At 42.6% G+C, this 20,514-nt stretch overlaps 1 protein-coding gene across 1 annotated transcript in view; it reads left to right on the top strand.

The window, feature by feature from the left end:
- EBF1 (EBF transcription factor 1) overlaps window positions 1–19,085 on the top strand; it is a 285,887-nt gene extending 266,802 nt beyond the window's left edge. Inside the window, exons 11-16 of the mRNA XM_075599191.1 lie at window positions 2,086–2,151; window positions 3,450–3,627; window positions 7,756–7,935; window positions 8,580–8,774; window positions 9,602–9,670; window positions 15,328–19,085. Coding sequence (XP_075455306.1) covers window positions 2,086–2,151; window positions 3,450–3,627; window positions 7,756–7,935; window positions 8,580–8,774; window positions 9,602–9,669 — 687 coding nt within the window. The 3' untranslated portion in view covers window position 9,670; window positions 15,328–19,085. The remainder of the gene's footprint in view (window positions 1–2,085; window positions 2,152–3,449; window positions 3,628–7,755; window positions 7,936–8,579; window positions 8,775–9,601; window positions 9,671–15,327) is intronic.
- Window positions 19,086–20,514: the final 1,429 nt, after the last annotated feature.

The following is a 20,514-nucleotide window of genomic DNA, read 5'->3' as shown; positions in this document are numbered from 1 at the left end:
GAAGAGGTTTATGGTGACAGCAAAATGAATGCAATTAGATCTCAATTTTCTGATGAGAAACTACCGGGGAATGCAAGAATAACAATTTGCTTTTTTTGGGAAGGGCACTGGCTCTCTTTCTAATCTGGTTCAACTTTGTATAACTTTATTCTTAGCATCTTCTCCTTTGTAAAACCCCAATTCCTTTATCATTTGGCACATGACTCTTGTGATGCTCATACTGGCTCTTTCCTGTTCACACAAAGACAATTTCATATGTTTGTATCGAAGGTTTATTAAAGTGGGTGTCTCTCTCTCTTAGTCAATAAACACTATGATACCCAGCAAGCTCTAAGAAACCCCACAAAATTACCATAATATATATATGTATATGTGTCAAAAGGAGTGTTAGTGGGCGTGGCTAAATGTATACAACGAGAAACAAATAAGTCCAGAGCAACATCCAATGTGACAAAAATACACAGTGAAATACCTATATATCTCTTGAAAAAGGGTCATTTAGTTTAACCCTTTGGCCAAAGCATTATAAGCCTGCGAGCCACATCGAGACATGACCAAATTCGCAGGTCCTAACACTATCTTGTTTCTTGTTGTCTCTCTTAGTCAGTAGGATCAAAGTGTACTAATGTCGCTGACATGTTTAGAGGTTTTGTGTGATCAGCAAGTCATTGTACAGCCAGAGTCCCAGTTTCTCCCTCGCCCCTTATCTTTATTGGTTCTCTGATCAGGACAAAGTGGGATAAGGCTACAGAAAACACTTCCCCCATTAAGAGGCCCTTAAAAAATATCAACTTGTAATACATTTATCCCCCAACTCCCCAAATGAGAACAGCCAAGTCTTTGCTATTAACATGGTTACATTTTTCCAGGGAAGCCAATTTGACTGTTACATTCTTGATAAAAGGTTGTTTTCTGTCCGGTTATATGAAATTGTACCTGTAAGTGGTTTATGTCAACCGCATGAAGAGCATATCAGCAAATGCATATTGAGATCTTTTCTCTCCTTTTTCACTTTACCCAAGACCTCATGTAACGAAGCGTTTTGTGGACCTGGCCAGTGTGCCAGTTACATATACAGGCGCAATGATGTCCAACATGACTGCAATGCATTTTCCGAATTGCTTAGCTGCGCAGCATTATACCTCTGCACAGTGATCTTTATATCACCCTAATAGATCATTGCATTTTAAAAGGCAAAACCCATTCGTAAATTCTCAAGTTATCTAGCAGGCCAGCGTGGTGGCGCAGTGCTGCTGCGGTTACAGAGGCCCTGCGGTCTACCCCACGACAATTAAACTGATTCCAGGCGGGAGAGTACGGGACCTCTGCTACTCTCTTACCTTCTCCGACGGCATCTCTTGGCATCTCCTACTGTATGGCCCATCATCATGGCTCCGCGTTGCCATGACAATGGGACGTTGTGGCACGTTGCCATGACAACAGAACGCCCAGTGTTGCTGTGTTGCCATGACAACATGATGTGGCGACACCCTGTTGTCATGGCAATGCAACGCCATTTGACATCGCGGAGTCATGATGACTGGACTATGCAGGGGGAGATGCCGCCAGATGATGCAGACGGAGAAGGTAAGAGCCGCAAACAACCCAGCCGGCCCTGATCATTAGTTATTCGAAGATAAAAATGTTGACAGTAGAGATGTGCGCAACTTTCGCATAAGATCGAGAACCATGCAAAACTTGCCCTTTTTAGGTGGGTAAATGGAGGAGGATGACAACAATTTTAGCAGAGTACCCAATGACTTACATACCTCCCAAAACACTCCTCTATACAACACATGGAGAGATAGGTGTGAACGTATCTGAGATGCCTGGGAAATATGCTAATGAATATGCTCCGCCTCCACCACAGCTACATTTCATGGTCTGGGTGTGAGTTAGCATATTAAATGAATAGCGATGCACACTGACTAAATGCTTGGCGAATCGTTAGTGAACTATGACTAAGCTTCGATTCATTGGCGACACTGCAAGGTGAGGGTGGAAATGTGTTGATTTCGAATTTGAAAACCAAACATTAAAAAGGTATCACATGCTGACATAGTATGTGTCTGTGCTTTTCCATAGGAAGTGATACTGAAGCGAGCAGCAGATCTGGTAGAAGCTCTCTATGGGATGCCCCACAACAACCAGGTATTATTATTATTATTATAATGTGGGAAAATGTTGCACACCAAAAAAACTAAATAAATCTAAGATACTAATACCGGTGCTCTCTAACTCGATGAGGGAAGGCCCGCTGCAATCTAAGTACTGGACACACAAGAAAGGAAGAGTAGAGGCTCCATGGATTTTATAAATGCAATCATTTGTTGAAGCCAAATAAAGTGTCCAACGTTTCGGCTGTCACAGCAGCCTTTGTCAAGGAGTGTCGTGTGTCTGGACCATGCCACTCCTTGACAAAGGCTGCTGTGACAGCCAAAACATTGGACACTTTACCTGGCTTCAACAAATGATTGCATTTATATAATCCGTGGAGCCTCCACTCTTCCTTTCTTGTGTATGATTATTATTATTACCATTTATTTGTGAAGCGCCAACATATACCACAGTGAGGTAAAACACAAACCGTAACTGCGTTGATGGTAGCAGGGTAAGACAGGAGCTTATGGTTGAAAAGTGGTTGAAGTTTGGGAGCTACTTTAATCCTATCCATGAGATATCAGCAGAATAAGTGATACGTGGGTATTAAGAAGTGATACGAGGGTATTAGGAGGTGATAGATGATATGAGACATTAGGGGTGGGCCATGAGATATGGCCACTATAAGAAATGAGAGCGACATGAGAAATGAGAAGACATGCAATATGGGGATGAGACTGATATAGGAAAAAGATTAGAGCTGAAACCGGATTCAGGAGATGAGTGAAAATGGTATGAGAAGGTGAGAGAAGCGAGTGAGAAAGGAAGAAATATAAAGAGACCTGAAGAATGGGGAGATGTTGAGTGAGCGAGGACTGAAGTATGAGGGAGTGGAACCAGAGATCTGATTAACAGATGGCTACTATGATACTGATACTAAAGAGTAGATATAGAAGGATATCGGACATGAGAAGTTATGAGATGTGAGTAGAAGAAAATGAGTGTAGTAAGATATGGGGGAAATAAGATATACAGTAAAGGAAACAGTTACAGAGTGGCATGACATGAAATAAATATGAATAAAGATATATATGAGTGGCGGTATCAGGGGTGTGAGATCTGAAATATATGGGGAAGCAGATATTTACTAATAGGATGGGGCAGATACAGAGGGATATTAAGTAAGATGTAAATGGGGATGGACATGATATATTAGGTACTGTAATATGAAAATGATATTATGAATGTCCTTGTGGAAAAATATATGAGGGCTGTGAGAAGTGGGAGTATGTTAAACAAGTGGATGGTGGCCCTTCCTGTCTTTATATACTGTATCCCTTCTTCAATAGGAAATCATACTTAAGAGAGCAGCCGATATCGCTGAAGCTTTGTACAGTGTCCCCAGGAACCACAGCCAGCTCCCAGCCCTCACCAACTCCTCCGTGCACCATGGCATGATGGGCGTCAACTCCTTCAGTGGACAGTTAGCAGTTAACGTGTCAGAGACATCCCAAGTCACCAACCAGGGTAAGTGATCCACACTAGCAAAAACAAGACATTATTATTAGTATTGTCATCATTTATTTATAACGCATCCACATACTGCTGCGCAGTACAATGAGGTATGGAAACAGAGTATCAAATGCAGTGGTTGATTTCCCATTAGGCTGAGTAGGCTATAGTCTAGAGGGGTAATTTTTTAGGGGAATGCAACATGTTTGTGTGAGTGTGTTTTACCTTTTCCATAGCAGGCCCTCTCCTGTAGCGTTGCGTCATCATGGCGACGTGGCGTCACATGCCGCGTGATGCCACATTGCCATGACAACTCGGGTGTCGTGACATCATGATGCCACGTTGCCATGATAACGGCGTGTCATGCCGTCGTGACGCGGCATTGTTACGTCATACACCAAAGAGGAGGGTCGCCCCCCAGCCTACAGCGGGCAAAAAGGTAAGTCCGCCACTGATCAAATGAAAACACTAACAGTGGTACAGTAGGTAAGGGAGACCCTGCTGCTCCATGAAGCTTACAATCTAAGGGTGACGTACTGATGCAATAAATAACATGTAGTCAAAAATAGGAGTTGTCCCAGACAGCATTCAAAGTATGCCATGTGGTGACCCCCAATGAAAACCACTGCAACACATTGCAGGGCAATCCAGCACCATATCTTAGTAACTCCCAGGTTGACAAGAATCCAAATCTTATGCAGAAAAAAAAGACTTTATATATCTTTAAAAAAAATAATGCACCATCACTGACAATCTCATACCAGAAAAGTCCCAACATAATGGCATCAATGAATGTCACATACAAGGAAAGTCCCAAAGTAGTAAAGCACTCTCCTGACCTTATGGTGCCCAAGCTGACCACGCTAGGACCTCTACAAGGTCAGCTGCCAACCCGGAAGGACCCCATCACCGATTGAGATGGCCACACTCCTGTTGAGTCTTTGATCTGGGACTAAACATGATTTTTTAATTTATTTTTTAAGATACAGTATATATAAAGCCCTTTTTTTAAATAAGATTTGGACTGCAGGCTCCTGTCTGTGTTGGAGCTATTTCTCTATTTGTCTTACCAAAATAAACATGTTTCATGCATTTATGTTGTCTTTCAGAAAAATAATTTGCTTAGGAGGGTATTTTTTTTAATATTACTTTAACAACGTGACTAAATAATATAATAAACAAAGCTATATACATAAAATGTGATGTTATTGGTACAATTGAAATAGTGCCTGTTATTAAAGTACAATGCAAATGGGGATGGATATGATATATTTGGTACTGTAATATGAAACGTATATTAAGAAAGTCCTTGAGGAAAAATATATGGGGGCTGTGAGAAGTGGGAGTATGTTAGACATGTGGATGGTGGACCTTCCTGTCTATAAGCTGCATTTCCTCTCGCAAATAGATGTAAACTATAACCTGTGAAGCAAAAAATGTATTTCTTAATATTTGATCCTTATTGACATGTCACGTTTAAGATAACGAGGCTTCAAATAAAAATTCATTGTTCATTTAATTATTTGAAGAAAAAAAATTATGGTTTGGTAACTCACCATTGTACTTTAAAAAAAAAAAACATACTGTATTGAGTAAAATGTGACTCTACTGTATATTGAATTTATTGCTTCCCTTAGTCAGCTGTTAACGTGTGCTGCATTCTTGATGCTTTCAAACGGCTTGTTTAACATGAGTGGTAGGTGCCTCAGGAAAGGAAGCTGTGTTTAGCAGCATATGGAAGCTCGTAGGGAACAGATGTCTAAGAGATAACGTAATGGGGAAGAGATGGTGGATTTCAGTATCAGGTGAATTCACACAGTTAATCCAGGTCAGGTCATGAGTAGAGCGCATGCTCAGAAAAGTTATGGTGGTGGAGCCAAGATACGTCTTGTGTTCAAATAATGTATGTATGTTGTCACGGGGGACCAGGACTTGTAACACTTATTTATATTTGTACCGGGATCATTCAGTAGGTAGTAAAAACAAAATGCCGTTTATTCGGGTAAACTCGCGTACAACACAAAGAATTACACAAAATACAGATAAAAACACACTTACTGGGGGTGAAATCTAGGTTCAAATAGGCGCCTGCTTCGGTAGGCTTACCCTGACCGGGATATACACCCGGGCTTCCTTGTCCTCTTTTCGGCTTCAGTTCCTAGACACGACCGCTACCTTCAATTCTGAGAACTTGGTCCTGACGCCTGACTTAGTCTCTGCAAGGGCAGACTTTCCTAGCTTCAAAACGAAGCCGGTTGCTCTGCTATTCGTGACAAAGCAACTTTGAAAAGCCAGCCCTAGCTTCATCGACACAAGTCACTAGATAGTCTGTTTTTCTGAATCGGCCATCTCCTTACATACACTCCGCTAAGCTATCCTTAGCATGGAGGTAGGAGGAGCGTGGGAACCCTATCCCACTAGCCAATAGAAACAGGTACTCGTCTTTTGGCTGATGTCAGAGGAGGGGGCGTGCCAAGCCGGCTCGGGATGCCCCGTGATGGGACATATGAATTGACCAATGGGAAACGTGCCGACATTCTGCCACTTTCCCCAGTCAACCCATTGCCACCTACTAGTCCACTGTGTCTGGCAGACCAGAGTGTCCTTCCTTCAGGGGGTCTCTGTTCTCCGGACCCAGTACTCTGCCCTGCCCCAGCCACTTAACACCCCGAACTCTCAACATCCCGTCTCCTCTTTGAACTCCTATGTCTATCCAGACTTCCCGGCACCTATATGGATGCCCGGGCTGACTGAATAGACATTTAAAGTAAATGCACAAATGTAATAAAACATACTGCAATACATATGATAACTTGGGGAGACCCATAGCTGTAAGGGAAATAGGACTGGGATATCTGGGCTCGAAAACCAGAAGTCTGGGGGACATTGGGCAGCCCTGGTGTAATTCAACCCGCGTACCGGCAAATCATGCCTGCATGTCTGGCAGAATTAGGGGACTACCGGTATCTTTGACCCCCAAACTCCTGCAAACAAGGCAATTGCATTTCTACCCAAATATCCCACCTAAAACGTACAAATAGAAAGTTTCATGAGTCTAGGGTAAAGGGAACATAAAAAGTGGGAAGCAGGTAACACTTTAACTTTTACATGTGATAATACATGGCCCCATGGCTTATGGGGCTATGTAGCTGCCAGGGACCCACGGTTCTCAGGGGTAACCAGATGGGCTTAACCTTTATTGTATAGCCTGTTACCCCCTTACCGTCACATATGTATGTATGTCTTTATTTATATAGCGCTTCACAGCAGTAATATACGTGACAATCATATAAATAACACACAGAGGGGAAAAGTGCTTCAGACATAAAAGTAACATTTAGGAAAAGGAGTCCCTGCTCCAAAGAGCTTTCAATCTAATTGGTTGGTAGGAAGAACGTACAGACAGTAGCAGGGCGTTCTGGTAAGTGTGTCTGCAAGAGCCATGGTTTATGTATGAGATGTTAATTATCAGCCATGATGGTTTGATCATGGAAATCGTTCTCACATGATGTGCCACACAAGTTACTGAGCTCTGATGGTGGATCCAAGTTTATGAAGCTCTGATACTAGAGCTCAACTAAGAGGATGACTCTGAGCTTGGGTAAGAGAGATTTCAAGATAGAGCTATGTTTCAGGTGACTGAGAAGGTATTAAACAAGCTCTACTTTACTTGGTGCAGGGCAGCCTTATAAAAGTGATAATGAAGTATAAAGAAGTCTATATATTTGGAATATAGGGAAGTAGTTAAACCTCAAGTGTTGGAGCCCTGTATTAAATAAAGCAGCTGTATGTCACATGAAGGAGTTTGGGCTCAGATTGCAGCAGTTTCATGTCAGATGATGGGTTTCACTTTCCAATGATAAAGCTGCAGGGTTATTCGCTCAATCTTAGAAAGTGTCAGATGATTGACCTCAAGCACTTAGAGAAGTAAGTCTCAGGAGAGGGAGCTTGATATGAGTGATGGAATGTATGAAGAAGTGGTGATCATTATCTCAAGTAATTGTACTCAATCCCAAGCAGTTCACTCTTAGTTATTGGATTTTCCATTCAGATAAGGTAGTTACCTATCAAGTACTACAGCCCAAATCAGGAAATGGATACAGAACCCGGCGCTGCTATTGATTATCTCTCTATTTTCCTTAGGTTTCTCTCGTAACACGAGCAGTGTGTCCCCTCACAGCTATGCCCCAAGCACCACTCCTCAGCAGACCAACTACAGCTCTGTCACCACCAGCATGAATGGCTACGGCAACACCACAATGTCCAACCTTACCGGATCTCCCAGCTTCCTCAATGGCTCGGCTGCCAACTCCCCCTATGCCAGTAAGAGAACATGAACTCAGTATAAAGAGAGGCAGTGACTAACCACGCAGTATGATGATGAGAATATAATGGAGCTTTTCAGCCAAGACAGTCATCTATACCTTTACATATCCAGGAGACAACCACTTGCACCTTGTAAACTGCATAGTCAGGCATCTGAACATATGTTGTTATGAATATACAGTTATAGTTACAGTAGATGAGGTCAGAAAAAGACATATGTCCATCAAGTGCAACCTATACTAAATTTAGACGACAGATACTTTCTCTTATATTTGTATTTACAGTATTTTGATCCAGACGAAAGCAAACAAAAAACTCCAGAGAAATATCATCCAATGAGGTCTCATAAGGGGAAAAATTAATTCCTTCCCAACTCCAAATAATGGCAATCAGATTACTCCCTGGATCAACACTTATCTAATTAACAGTTATTTAACACTTGTAGTCTAAATAGTCACTTAACGGCTAAAAAGACCAAAACTTACTGTACAGTCTAGAGCAATTGCCTAACTCTTCAACCTAAACAGTTACCAACTCTTGCTTTAAAGAAACAATTATTTTGCCATAGACCGGAGACACTTTGACACATTCCGTGAGTTTCTGAGAAACAGGCAAGCATTGAAATCTGCTTTGTTTTTCAGTTGTCCCATCAAGTCCCACAATGGCTTCCTCCACTAGCCTGCCATCCAACTGCAGCAGCTCCTCTGGCATCTTCTCCTTCTCTCCAGCCAACATGGTGTCAGCTGTCAAACAGAAGAGCGCCTTTGCCCCAGTGGTCAGACCGCAGACGTCCCCTCCCCCCAACTGCACCAGCTCCAATGGCACCAGCCTGCAAGGTGAGAGGACCCACAGCACTGGCATTAAGGGTTATTGTCAAAGTCTCCTGGCTGCAACACTGCATCAAAAACTGTACCACTTGCAAGAAAACCCCCACTTAAAGAAAAGATTCCACGTTTGGTGCAGCTTTTTGTTCCAGTTTTGCGTCTGAGAAACTTTAATAGATATCCCTCATTTATTAATTAGTGGGGACATCAGTCTTTGGCCCAGATCCACATAAGGGTGCTAAGTTTTAGCATGCATTTACCCCCTAACACAGAAATGGTGGGTAAACCTGTGCTAAAGCTTTACATCCTTTTGTGGATCTGGGACTTCCAGTCTGAAGACCTCTAGGAAGGTTGACAAATTTATATCTGATATTTCCAATTTTATGTAAACCTTAATAGCATCTAAGAGAAATAAATAACACATTCCTGATCTGGGATTTGGATATCAATGTACAGTAATTACATGATAGTGCTCCCAGCTAGTGCAGCTCGTAACCTACAGGTAAATCAGTACCTTGCTGAGAGAGCGCAAGATCATATTATTTAGTATTTGATACACATGGAAGTAATGTGCAAAGTCACATAGAGAGAGAGCACTGACTTCTGAGGTCACACAGGCCAGCACTTCAACCAGAAAGCTACTCTCCCCTTACCCAACTCAGACAGATTACACAGCACTGCTGAATGACCCAGGTGTAGAGACACAGAAATGCTGTATTAACCCTTTCAGAGTGGGGGGGATCATGCAGCAGATTGCATCACGGTGGCACTGAAGGGTTCAAGAAGATACCATTGTTTTATTCCAGTGACTAATTTGCCCTTTTGTCTTCCCTTATCAGACCAGTCTTTTGTGGACGCTGGCAAGTTCCTCACTGCTGGCTCTCTGCAGGGCTTGGCCTTCTCCTGAAGTATGTGACCAATTCTTCCCACTTTCAGCTCCTGTCGTGTATCTGTGTTCTGTCCGTCTCTGTTAGTTGGAAATAAGATGTATATAATATAACTCCTTCAGTGCCAGAGAGGCCAGTAACATAAAGGAAAGCAGCAGTGTTACCCATTCAACCAATTGATTTATAAGTGGCCGTGTATAGCAGGGCATAAACGGGTATAGCAGGGTATAGCAGGGCATCATACTCTGGAAATCTGACTCCTGGAGTTGAGGCTTCCAAAAACATGAGGTGGTGAGTGATGACTGATGGGTGTGGATGGTTCGCTCTGCATCCTCCCCAACTGGACTGAATTACCAATAAGAGTAATTGGGTTTAGCAGAGCTTAGAGGCCATCTCAATGCATTCTGCAAGGGGATATATTAATATTATATTAATATTAAGAGCTTGTGGCCAAACCACTCTGGTTGAGGATTCCTATAATCCAAACTACTTGGTCAGTTATTTAAAAAAAAAAAAGTATTGAGCAGAGTACCACTGCTTCACTTGGCAAACTGTATTCTTGTTAAACTGGGTTAAATGTACCACAAACTCGTTATATTAGCCACAAGTGTGTACTGACAAAGCGCTGCATGGCCCCCTGCGGTGTCCAGAAAAAATTATATTGCACACTGTGTGCTCATTTGCATGAAATTTCCCAGAATCCCTGGCTGCAGTGGAAGCATTGTATGCTAAGAGATGACGAATGGGTTGCAGACCTGCCTGAGAAGTGAATGTGCTCGCAAGTGGTATTTTTATTTGCTGTGCGACATTTGGTCTTGAAACAATCTTGCAGTTGCCCCGAGTCTGCACTGAAATAGCATTAGCTATCAACCAGTAATAATATAAAGTCTTGCACTATCCCTTCACCCTAATGAAATAACTTCTGATTTCCCCGTGTCTACAGTGCAATAGCCCTGCCATAGCCCACACATTGTACTTAAAAAGCTGCCAATTACCGCTAGTGTGCTTCAAGACAGCAAATATTATTAAACAATAAAGCAATACTGTTTGGAGACAAAGTCTTCCAGCTGCAAAACTGGTGAAGAAATCCAACATTAGACCGTTAAATAAATATCCGATTGAGAACAATATTTACTTTTTTTTTTTTATCTAGTGGGGTTTTTAGCATGAATAAAACACCAGTTTTGTTGACAGTGACATTAATGAATAGCCCCTACTATGTAGTAGTGTAAATAAACACACATTAAGAACGGTCTTTACCAAGCGGTGCTAAGTCTTAAGACCACGAGCACGTAAATAGGCCATCGGGTAACGTATAACTGAGCACCACTTAGTAAATAAATCCTAAATCCTTCATGTCTAGTTATACATTGGCAATTTACTCTGATTCTGGTTTCTAGTGTGAGTGCTTTGGACTCCACATTTCTAATTACCTATGTCACATGTCCCTGCAAATTACCATTTGCACTCCACTAGTTTCCCTGTACATAATAAACCAAAAAAACGGTGTCCTTCTGCATAATCCACATTCCTCTCTGTGTCTCTGAGCAGGATCCCTTTTTCTAAGGCCTCTTCAGTCCACTGCCTGTCTGTCATCTTGTAGGCAGATTACAGGAGTAATTAAGTGGCCATCTTTGATGTGTGATGTCATTTATGACACTGGACATGCCAAAGAAGGGTTTTTATATTTATTATGAATAATTCTTCTTTCTGCATCCTGCACAGACCTGTCCTCTCTTTCTCTGACTGGCATTATATACTTCATCAGCTAGTTTGAGGAGAGGTTTGTGCAGTTACAAGAAGACCAGAAGGCACTATGTATGTATGTCTTTATTTATATAGCACCATTAGTGTACATAGTGCTTCACAGCAGTAATACACGTGATAATCATAAATAACAAATAATACAAATAACAGATAGTGGGAATAAGTGCTTCCATGGCACCTTGAGCCCTGTTATCTCATCTGTCTTATCTCTGAGCTAAACAAGCCTGCAACTGCAAGCCTAAAAGTGCCACCCTCTCCTCTGGACAGACTCTTTACTGATATATAAGATGAGGAGAAGCATGATTTATGCAGAGCAGAGATATCATATGAGCATTATGTTCTGGCTGTGGGATGGTTAAACTGAAACGTCTGAGCTTCTATTAACAATTGTCACACATCAGACTAAAGAAAACAAATGTCTGTTAGGCTAAGGTCCCGTTGCACGCGTCCGCACGGCTGGCTTGCTTGCCGGCGGCGTGTGCAACTCACTGTACCGCGATCTGCGGTCTACAGGAAACTTCAGTCGGAGCGGGGGGGCGTGGCCAAACGGGTCGGGGGGTGCGGCCATGACGTGGGGGGCGCGGCCATGACGTGACGTTGATGTTACAAAGTCAGCAGCTGCCCTAATGTGCTGGCATCCAGGGCAGGAAGAACAGAGCTTTACCCTACAATGTATAGTCCATCTCCATTGCTCAATGCAAAGCATGCACTGTACACATCCTCTTTTGCAGCCGGAGCGGGAGGTGGGCGGGAGGGGGAGGATTGACAGGGAGGGGGGGCGTGGCTTGAGCGGAGGGACCCGCTACTCTTCCCTCCCCTCCCTCCACGGGCTGCAGGTAAGTACACACACGCAGGCACTCATACACTCATACACACACACAGACACACAGACACACAGACACACAGACACACAGACAGAGGCAGGCACTCACGCACTCAGGCACACATATACACACACAGACAGGCACGCACACAGATATACAGACAGGCACTCGCCTGCTTTCCCTCCACACTCCTCCCCGCTCCCCGAAGCCTCTCCTCCTCCCGCAGCCTCCCCTCCCCATTGGCTCACAGCCACACCACGTGACGCGTCAACGCTAGGAAACACCATTCTGTTGTGTCTCCTAGAGGCTGATGCGCCACAGCGTGTAATCAGCTGTGCAGCCAGTGGGGACCGGGACCGGCTCGCGAGGATTCCCCTGCTGGTGGGGAACTCGCGACATGGCCGCCCGCGCCAACGAGCGCAGCGGGACCGAGGCCTTACTTTGCAGAAGAGGAGGATAATAATTCTCAGGCTGTTTGAGAACGTAGCTTGGAAGCAAATGGGGACATGCATAGACCTGTTAAAGTGATCATGTAAAGAAAGCCACATATAATACATTATTATTGAAAGCAATATATAGTAACTCAACTAGTGTGACTGCCAATGATATATTGATTAAAGCATAAGTGGTGGCATAGGAAGAAGTGTGAGTTTACATTGCAAGCATCTGCTTTGGGTCATGAACTATAAAGACTAGGATGGCGCTGGGTATGATTAGGTCTCCTTAGCAAGGTTATTACTTACAAAGTGTAGTAGAGACAGCAGCCACTTTACAGGTTGCACTCAGGATTGGTTTGATTCAGCTCTTATATTGCATAATGTAATCGGAGGTTCACATGTCCCTGTTACTTTGGTGTAAAGAGTCCTGTTCTTCACCCAGGTCCTTACTAGAGTTATCCCATAGCTCCTGATACAAGGTCTGCACTGCATGACTGCTCTACCTTAACTCAAGTCCCAGCCGCCTTCATAACCTTTCTGAAGGGCAGAGCTACAGGGCACATTGTGATATCGCCAGATTATCTATTACTTAACCCCATGTTCATCCACCACGCAGCATTATTGTGCATAATTTAGTGGTCGGATAAACACCCCACAGCCAAAACATAATGCCCATATGCTCATATATCTCTGCTCTGCATAAATCATGCTTCTCCTCATCTTATATATCAGTAAAAAGTCTGTCCAGAGGAGAGGGTGGCACTTTTAGGCTTGCAGTTGCAGGCTTGTTTAGCTCAGAGATAAGACAGATGAGATAACAGGGCTCAAGGTGCCATGGATGAATCAGAACAGCACTGCTTGCTCTGCAGTTTAGCTTAAAGTTGTCAACTAGACAGAATTAACCCACTTTGAAGAAAATTGACAATGAGGAGCTGTTATAGAAATAATCCACCAGTGCCCCTAGAGGTGCTATTCAACTATCACTTGTTAAACCTGTCTGCAAATCAGATGTACAGGCAGTCCTCAGTTATCCAGCGGAATCCGTTCTGGAAGTAGTGTTGGATGGTGAAACCGTTGTAAAGTGAGTCCCTTTGTGTAAGTGTTTTGACTTTACTAAACCTGTCTTAAAGCAAAGGCACAGTCCTAGTTATAATATATAACAGTGTATTAAAATTGAAAGTAAGTTCAATTACAAAGAAGAACAAATACAGTGTATCAACGGGGACTTCATTCCTGAATGTGGAAAAAATAAAATAATGATTACAAAGTTAAAGGGACAACGGTCTTGTTATAAAGTTCTTGGGCCCCTATTGAAAATGTTGGGAAGGCTTAATCCAGGTGCAGAGGAAGAAATCAGCTCCATTCCAATGAATGGAAGTGAAATCTTCTCCATGTTTTCTGAAAACTAACAGGTAAATGACCCATGTAAAACTGTGTTATCAATTAAATCCCATGATAGTCTTTAAAAAGGATCACATGATCATCAATGTTCCCGAAAAGAGTTAGCCACTGAAATCATGCCGTTTCTGTATTTATATTTGAATGAAATGTTACGTTTTCCCAGGGAAAAAGTGGGAAAAACTGCCTAATATCTGTATAATAACAGTGGTATTGTGCTTGATATGTAACATCAGTTTTCTTGTTATATTTGCTATATTTATGCCGGTAGAAGGAATATTCTTCAAATGTATCCTGTTATCTTCAACAACAAAAAAAAAAAGGGATAGATTAGTCAATTTGAACAATTCACACACATCATTAAGTGACTATCCTGGCAGGGCCGCCTACAAGGGGAGACAAGCAAGACAGCCATCCCCCCGCCATGCAGAGGAAGAGCCCTGACTGACCATAGAGCTCGGGTACCAACTTCCTTCCGACTGGCTCTTCTCCCTGATGACACCCCTCCTTCTACCCTGCACACCCTCCCCCGCTGAACGACTTCAGATGGGCACTGATCCATCTCAACCCCCCTGACCTCCCTAGCTGAACAACTTCAGCCCTGATTGTCACTATCGCAGTTTAATTAATAATCCCTTCATTAAATTACCTTTGTGTGAGCTCTGGGTTGCAAAACAGGGCTGAAAGGGTGCTGCATTTGCCATGCAACTATGCCGCTTTTGGGTGAGTTTTATATCCAATTTTGTCGTTAGGGTTGCCAGGTGTCAAGTATTGAACCAGACTGTCCTGTATTTGGACACACGGTCCAGTAAAAAATTAGAGGTAATACTGGACATGTACTGTATTGCCTCCCCGGACTTAGTGACCTGACCGGCTTGGGGGGCCACGGGATTTCCTCAGTCGGGAGAGAGCAGGGCTGTTGTTAGGGGGGGTGGGCAGCTTCCTCCATCCTTATTGGCTGCTACTGGGTAATGCAGCCAATCAGGAGGAGGTGTCAGGAGCCAGGGGGTGTGGCCAATTAGAGGAGGAAACAGCATGGAGCGGAGAGAGGCAAGAGGTGTTTGTGTGTGTGTCTCGAGTGCGATTCTGTCCAGGATTTTTGGAGAAGCCACCTGGCAACAATAGTTGTCATGCACCTTTTCTAATCTCAGATCTTAGTTGGTTCTGCACATAACACGTTACCTTTCAGAAAAGCTGTAGAAGTTCAGAGTTTACTAGGTGCTGCTCACACCTCTCTCTTATTTCTCTCCAGCAATCACCGGTATGATCGCTCCTCCCATGTGAAAATGTCACCCTGCATTTCACTTGGGGGTTCATCGCTGGAGGCATTCAACTCCCAACTATGGGAAGATCTTCTCTGCCCGAGAGCAACATTTACTCAGGCCTCTGTATAGAGGAACCACAGAACTGCAGATTTAGACAGTAACAGATGATAAATAGAACAAAACAAAAAAAGACAATGACATAATAGGGAATGTTTGTCACTTGGGCAACTCTAATGGATGACTTGACTGCCATGTGATGGGATGCTTTGCCAATCATGTGACAAGATTACTATCTGGGCCTGTGAGAAGATCCGTGGACAGTCACGTAACCAGATCCTTGGATGGATACGCAGCACCAATCCCTAGCCTCTCATCTGGCTGGTCTTGTGACAAGATTCCTCATCAATCATGTGGCAAGATCCCTCAGTAGGACCGTGGGATCCCAACAAGAAGCCCATTTTAGCCTTGTGTGAAAAAGTCCACTTTTTTGCAATGTGTTTTGTAATATTACTTTGAACAGTTGGAAATGTTTTAAGATGCTGATGTTTGGGAGGGGGAGGACTGTGATAGACCTGGGAGGTATCTTGCACCAGAGACTACCCTAGGATACAAATATCTCCTACTTGTGTGTGCAAAGGTTGAGTGCCATAAATTGGTTCAACCATTGCCTTTGGAACAATAGACTGAATCACCTTCAGTTCACGTGTCCCCTGCTTCTCCCTAACATTTATTCCCTTCTCCTTCCTCTCTCTTCATTCCCTCTTTCTTTTCCCTGTCCCACCGTTATACTCCACTCTTCTATACCTTTATTTGTTCTGTTCCTTGGTCCTCTAATTTTATCCTCTGATTCTTCACGAACCTTCTCTTTTTACTACACGTGAGCGCTCTCTCTCTCTGTTTTTTTTTGGTTTTTTTTTACTTCTACTGCTTTCTGTCTATCCTTTTTCAACTCAAGTGCAATTCACTAAAGCACATTAGCTGAATGTTCAGGATAATGATCAATGTAGTCACAGCTACTGAGCTTTAGTAAATGTGATACAAATTTGGGTTTGACGATTGAAGAGTTTATGGGCAGTAAGTAAACGAGGGATTTAAGGGACATTTCTCCTCCATATATTAAAAAAAATCCCCTGCCCTTTTTACTGTTGTGCTCTGTATCTAGTTATAAATAATGTAGATTATTTTGTGACTTATTTTTTTTTTTTTTTTGGTTGCCAAAGTTGTCCTATTTGTACAGAAATAATGTTCTTCTGACCATCATGTTTCTGCCAACAGAAAGTGTCACTGCCTCACCCATCACGACAGAAGGGACAACAAAAGCGGATGTCTTGTTTTTAAAAGGGGATTTTGTAAAATATCCATATACATAATGTATTTATCTCTGGAATTTGTACAGCCCTTTGCCCAATTTATTTTATTGTGTATGTTACAATGTGAAAAGTGCCGACTTCGTTATTATTTTCAGATGTTTGTCATGCTTGATGGGGGGTGGGGGGAGGAAACATTTTTAATTTGTCCTTTTTTCACATTACGTTGAAACAAATTTCCATTTCTTTATTGCCACCCAAAAAATGACTTGCCTATTTTTGTTTTATACGTTCTTTGCTTTCTTTTGATCTTCCCGCTGATGGAAGGAAGTGTGAAAGTTTCTCCTTGTAGGGTTTAGTTTTGTAGCTTTAAAAGGTGCATTCACTTTTACTCAATTACAAGAGAAAAGGCTTTTTTTCCCCCGAACAAATATACTAAGTACCTGTTTGTTGTACTAGCTCTATAGCTTTAATTTTAAGCAGGCGTGCTAAAGGCACCGATTAAAAAAATACTTCACATGCGTCGGATATGGATCACTTTTAAGGAGACTGACTGCATGATATTCACAAAATGTAACATCCAACATGAGAAGTGGATGCAGCAGTAAGAGCATCTTGTTAGCCATAAATAAGGCTTCTTTGTTCAAATGTTATATTATACATTACGGACGTGTAAGTGAAAGAAAAATGTAAGATAATAAGGCGGGGAGAACTTATAGGAGTAATTTTAACATATAAAAGTGTGTAAGACTGAATGCACCTAATTGAGGTACTTTGCATTGATAGCTCTGATGGGCTGAATGGGGTTTTCTTCTTCATATGCATGTTCATAGAATGCGGGAGGGGTATTTTATAGATCAGTGAACATACTTTCGTTCTGCAGTCTGCTTGTACATTACCCGCGTCCTTCCCATGAATAGAAACCAGCAGATTGAATGCCTTAACAATGCAAATCATATTCATTCAACTTGTATATTTTACCCTCGGCCCATCGCCAACATCACAGAGAACAAAAACAAAATGGAAAAAGCACAAGAGAAAGATGTTTTTCGTACTTTGAAACAATGTAATTTTTTTATTTATTTTTTAGTTCCTGGATATGTGGGGTTTGGGAGCGAATGCCTCAGGCGCTGCTGGGTGAACTTTCACTCGAAGGAACAGGGGGGGGGGAAATAAGGGAGGAGGGGTTACATTGTAGGGATGAGAAACAAACATGCAACTGGGAAACGATACTGCATCAACATACATTAGATGAGTGGTTCACAACTGCAGTGCTCAAGTACCCTCAACAGTCCAGATTTGAAGGTCATCCCTGCTTGAACGCAGGTGGTTCTGTCAAAATGACTTGGCCAGTAGGGATATCCTTAAAACCCAGACTGTTGGAGGCCTGGAGTTGGGAACCTCTGCACTATATCAAACAACCTTCTCTGGACAAACCAGTCAAAAGAACAGTAGGCACATTTAAAGCCATATTAGGATAGAGAGCCCCTAGAATACAATTGCAGCCTTCAGATCCGTATAAATCCTTAGTCTCCATTTTTTTTAACATGAACACATTTGCCATTGTCAATAGGAGATATGTAAAGCACTTTCCTGAGTCCACTTATTGCAGATGCTTGTAGTGTAACATAGAACAGACACAAGGCTTTGTGGGTATGAACGTGAAAATATGCGCATGAAGCAGTTCCTTCTAGCTTCTTGATTCTATCATGCTGATGGGTTCCAAAGGACGAAACATCTGTCAATGGATGATTGAATTAGCTTTGCACTTCCTTCTCCAGTCTTAAGCTTTACAAGAGGATCAGTGCAGCAAGCTTAAGCCTTTATTACTTCCTTTATGGAGATGATGTGAGGGGATCAAAAAGCTATGACAAGAACACGCAGTCACTATTGTATTCAACTCCCAGAATCCTTTGGGTCTGTTGTGTTGTAACACTGAAATCAACCTCTTCACCACCAAAGGATTTTGCATTGTGGGACCCTGTAGCAGCAAAATGAGTAGCTGAAATAGATTCAGTGCAAAAGACCGGAGGAATGTAAGCAAGCTCAGAACAGGAGAACATTTATTCAACACATACCGTACCCTTGATGGCAGGGGTTTCTTCCACTAGTAATACCACATAACCATATTGTGTGTTCCCAAAGATATTTCAGGTCAGTGAAGCTATGATTTTATGAGGTTGCAAAAAAATAAATAAAAGACTAGGTCTCAAAACAATACGGCGGTCTGAGTTCAGGGTCCTAATGTTTCTTCATGTATGTCAAAGTAAAAGCAACAAACTGCAATGTTTGCAATCTGTCCTTATGAATCTCACCTTTTAAATAGGAGCACTGTACAGTTCTGATGAACTAATAGAGATTCTTCTCATTTTTTTTCTAAAATTTCAAGCTGTAAAAACTTTTTGACTTTCACAATATTTAATTAAAGTTACTTCCTGTCTGTGTCTTTTTGCCTTTCACTCGCTGTCATTTTTTACTTTATTACTCAACTTCTGAACTCTTTCTACGATATTCAGTTGTCTTTAGACTGAGCCACCTATTCAGCCAACTGTGCTGAAGCAGGGCTATCCTGAAAACCCGACCTGTTGGTGGCCCTTGAGGTCTGGAGTGTACCTCCCCTGTTCTACACAGATACATGTCAGCCAGCCTTACAGGTGACATGCCTTTCTACTCTGCATACATGTGTCTTACAGAGCCTATATATCTACATAAGTGTGTTTACAATCTTAGAGATGCCTCTCTGCAGTTATCCTGTGCTAGAGCACGGTCCCGTCCCCCCCCATCCACCCAGTGAGAAACCCATCTCCTTCATCATACAGTAGCCGGAATTTCCAGCAGTTAAAAGCAGAGCCGCTGTCCCCTTGTTAAGCTCTGATGCCATTATATCAAACGTCAGGATTTTCTTTCATCTCCTGAGGCCTCTGAGATGCAAAAAAAAACGAGAGGCGTAAGTCAGGCAAACAAGTGGATTTAAAGGGCTTTGAGAACTAATATCTGAAGCTCGTGGAGGCTTTCTTTCTCTTTCTTACAGCAGCTTTAAGCTTTGCCCCTGCAGACCTGTGAATAATTAATTTATCGTTTAGAAATGCGGAGAGGAGTTATTCTTTTATCTCTGGGCATCTGCATTCTGGGGTCGGTGGAGGTGGAGAACTCCAAGATGATTCACACAAAGCTGTTGGTTCTCATTATCATTTTCAGTGCCCGGAGGACTCGCGGCATCACCAGGGTGCCGCGCCAGCAATTGTGGTCACGTGACCTCTTCAGCAGTGGTCACATGACTGTCACCGCCCCACTTCTGACAAACCAAAGTATATTGGGGCTCCACTCCTGTTCCATTGGGGGGAGGGGGGTGGGTCTGTCTGATCAACCAGCATTTTGCCTAACCTGGTATATTTACATGGAACTGAAAATGGTGTATTATGGGAGCTGTAGGAGAATTCTCCCCAGTCCCCACTGAACGTCTTTACATTAGTGCAGCAGAGACGTGCAAAGTTAACATGATTTACTTTGAGAATGTTCATTCAAGTTTATCAGTATATTTACATAGTGGATGTGGGCAAAGTGTAAACTAGTGCCCCCCCCCCCTGCTTTTAAGAAAATACCGTACAATTTGATAAGCTAAATTATATACCAATCAATATTCATACTTCACCCACTTTAATTTGCGTGCTTATGGCTGGTCGGATAGGAGTCTTGAGAAGTAACGAGCATTGTGATTAAATGAAACGTTTTTCTTTTCCTTCGCTTTCGATTTTCAGTTGTTACTTTAGGATGATATAAAGGTGGAAAATATAGAAACCCCCACCCCTGACCCCATCGTGCTCCCTCTCCCAGACACGCGGGCGGGTCCTGGGAAACTGACCCTTT

Source organism: Ascaphus truei, chromosome 5 (assembly GCF_040206685.1).
Source record: "Ascaphus truei isolate aAscTru1 chromosome 5, aAscTru1.hap1, whole genome shotgun sequence".
NCBI classification, from domain to species: domain Eukaryota; kingdom Metazoa; phylum Chordata; class Amphibia; order Anura; family Ascaphidae; genus Ascaphus; species Ascaphus truei.
The sequence above is the reverse complement of the archived record's forward strand: the minus strand, read 5'-3'. Positions and strand labels throughout refer to the sequence as shown.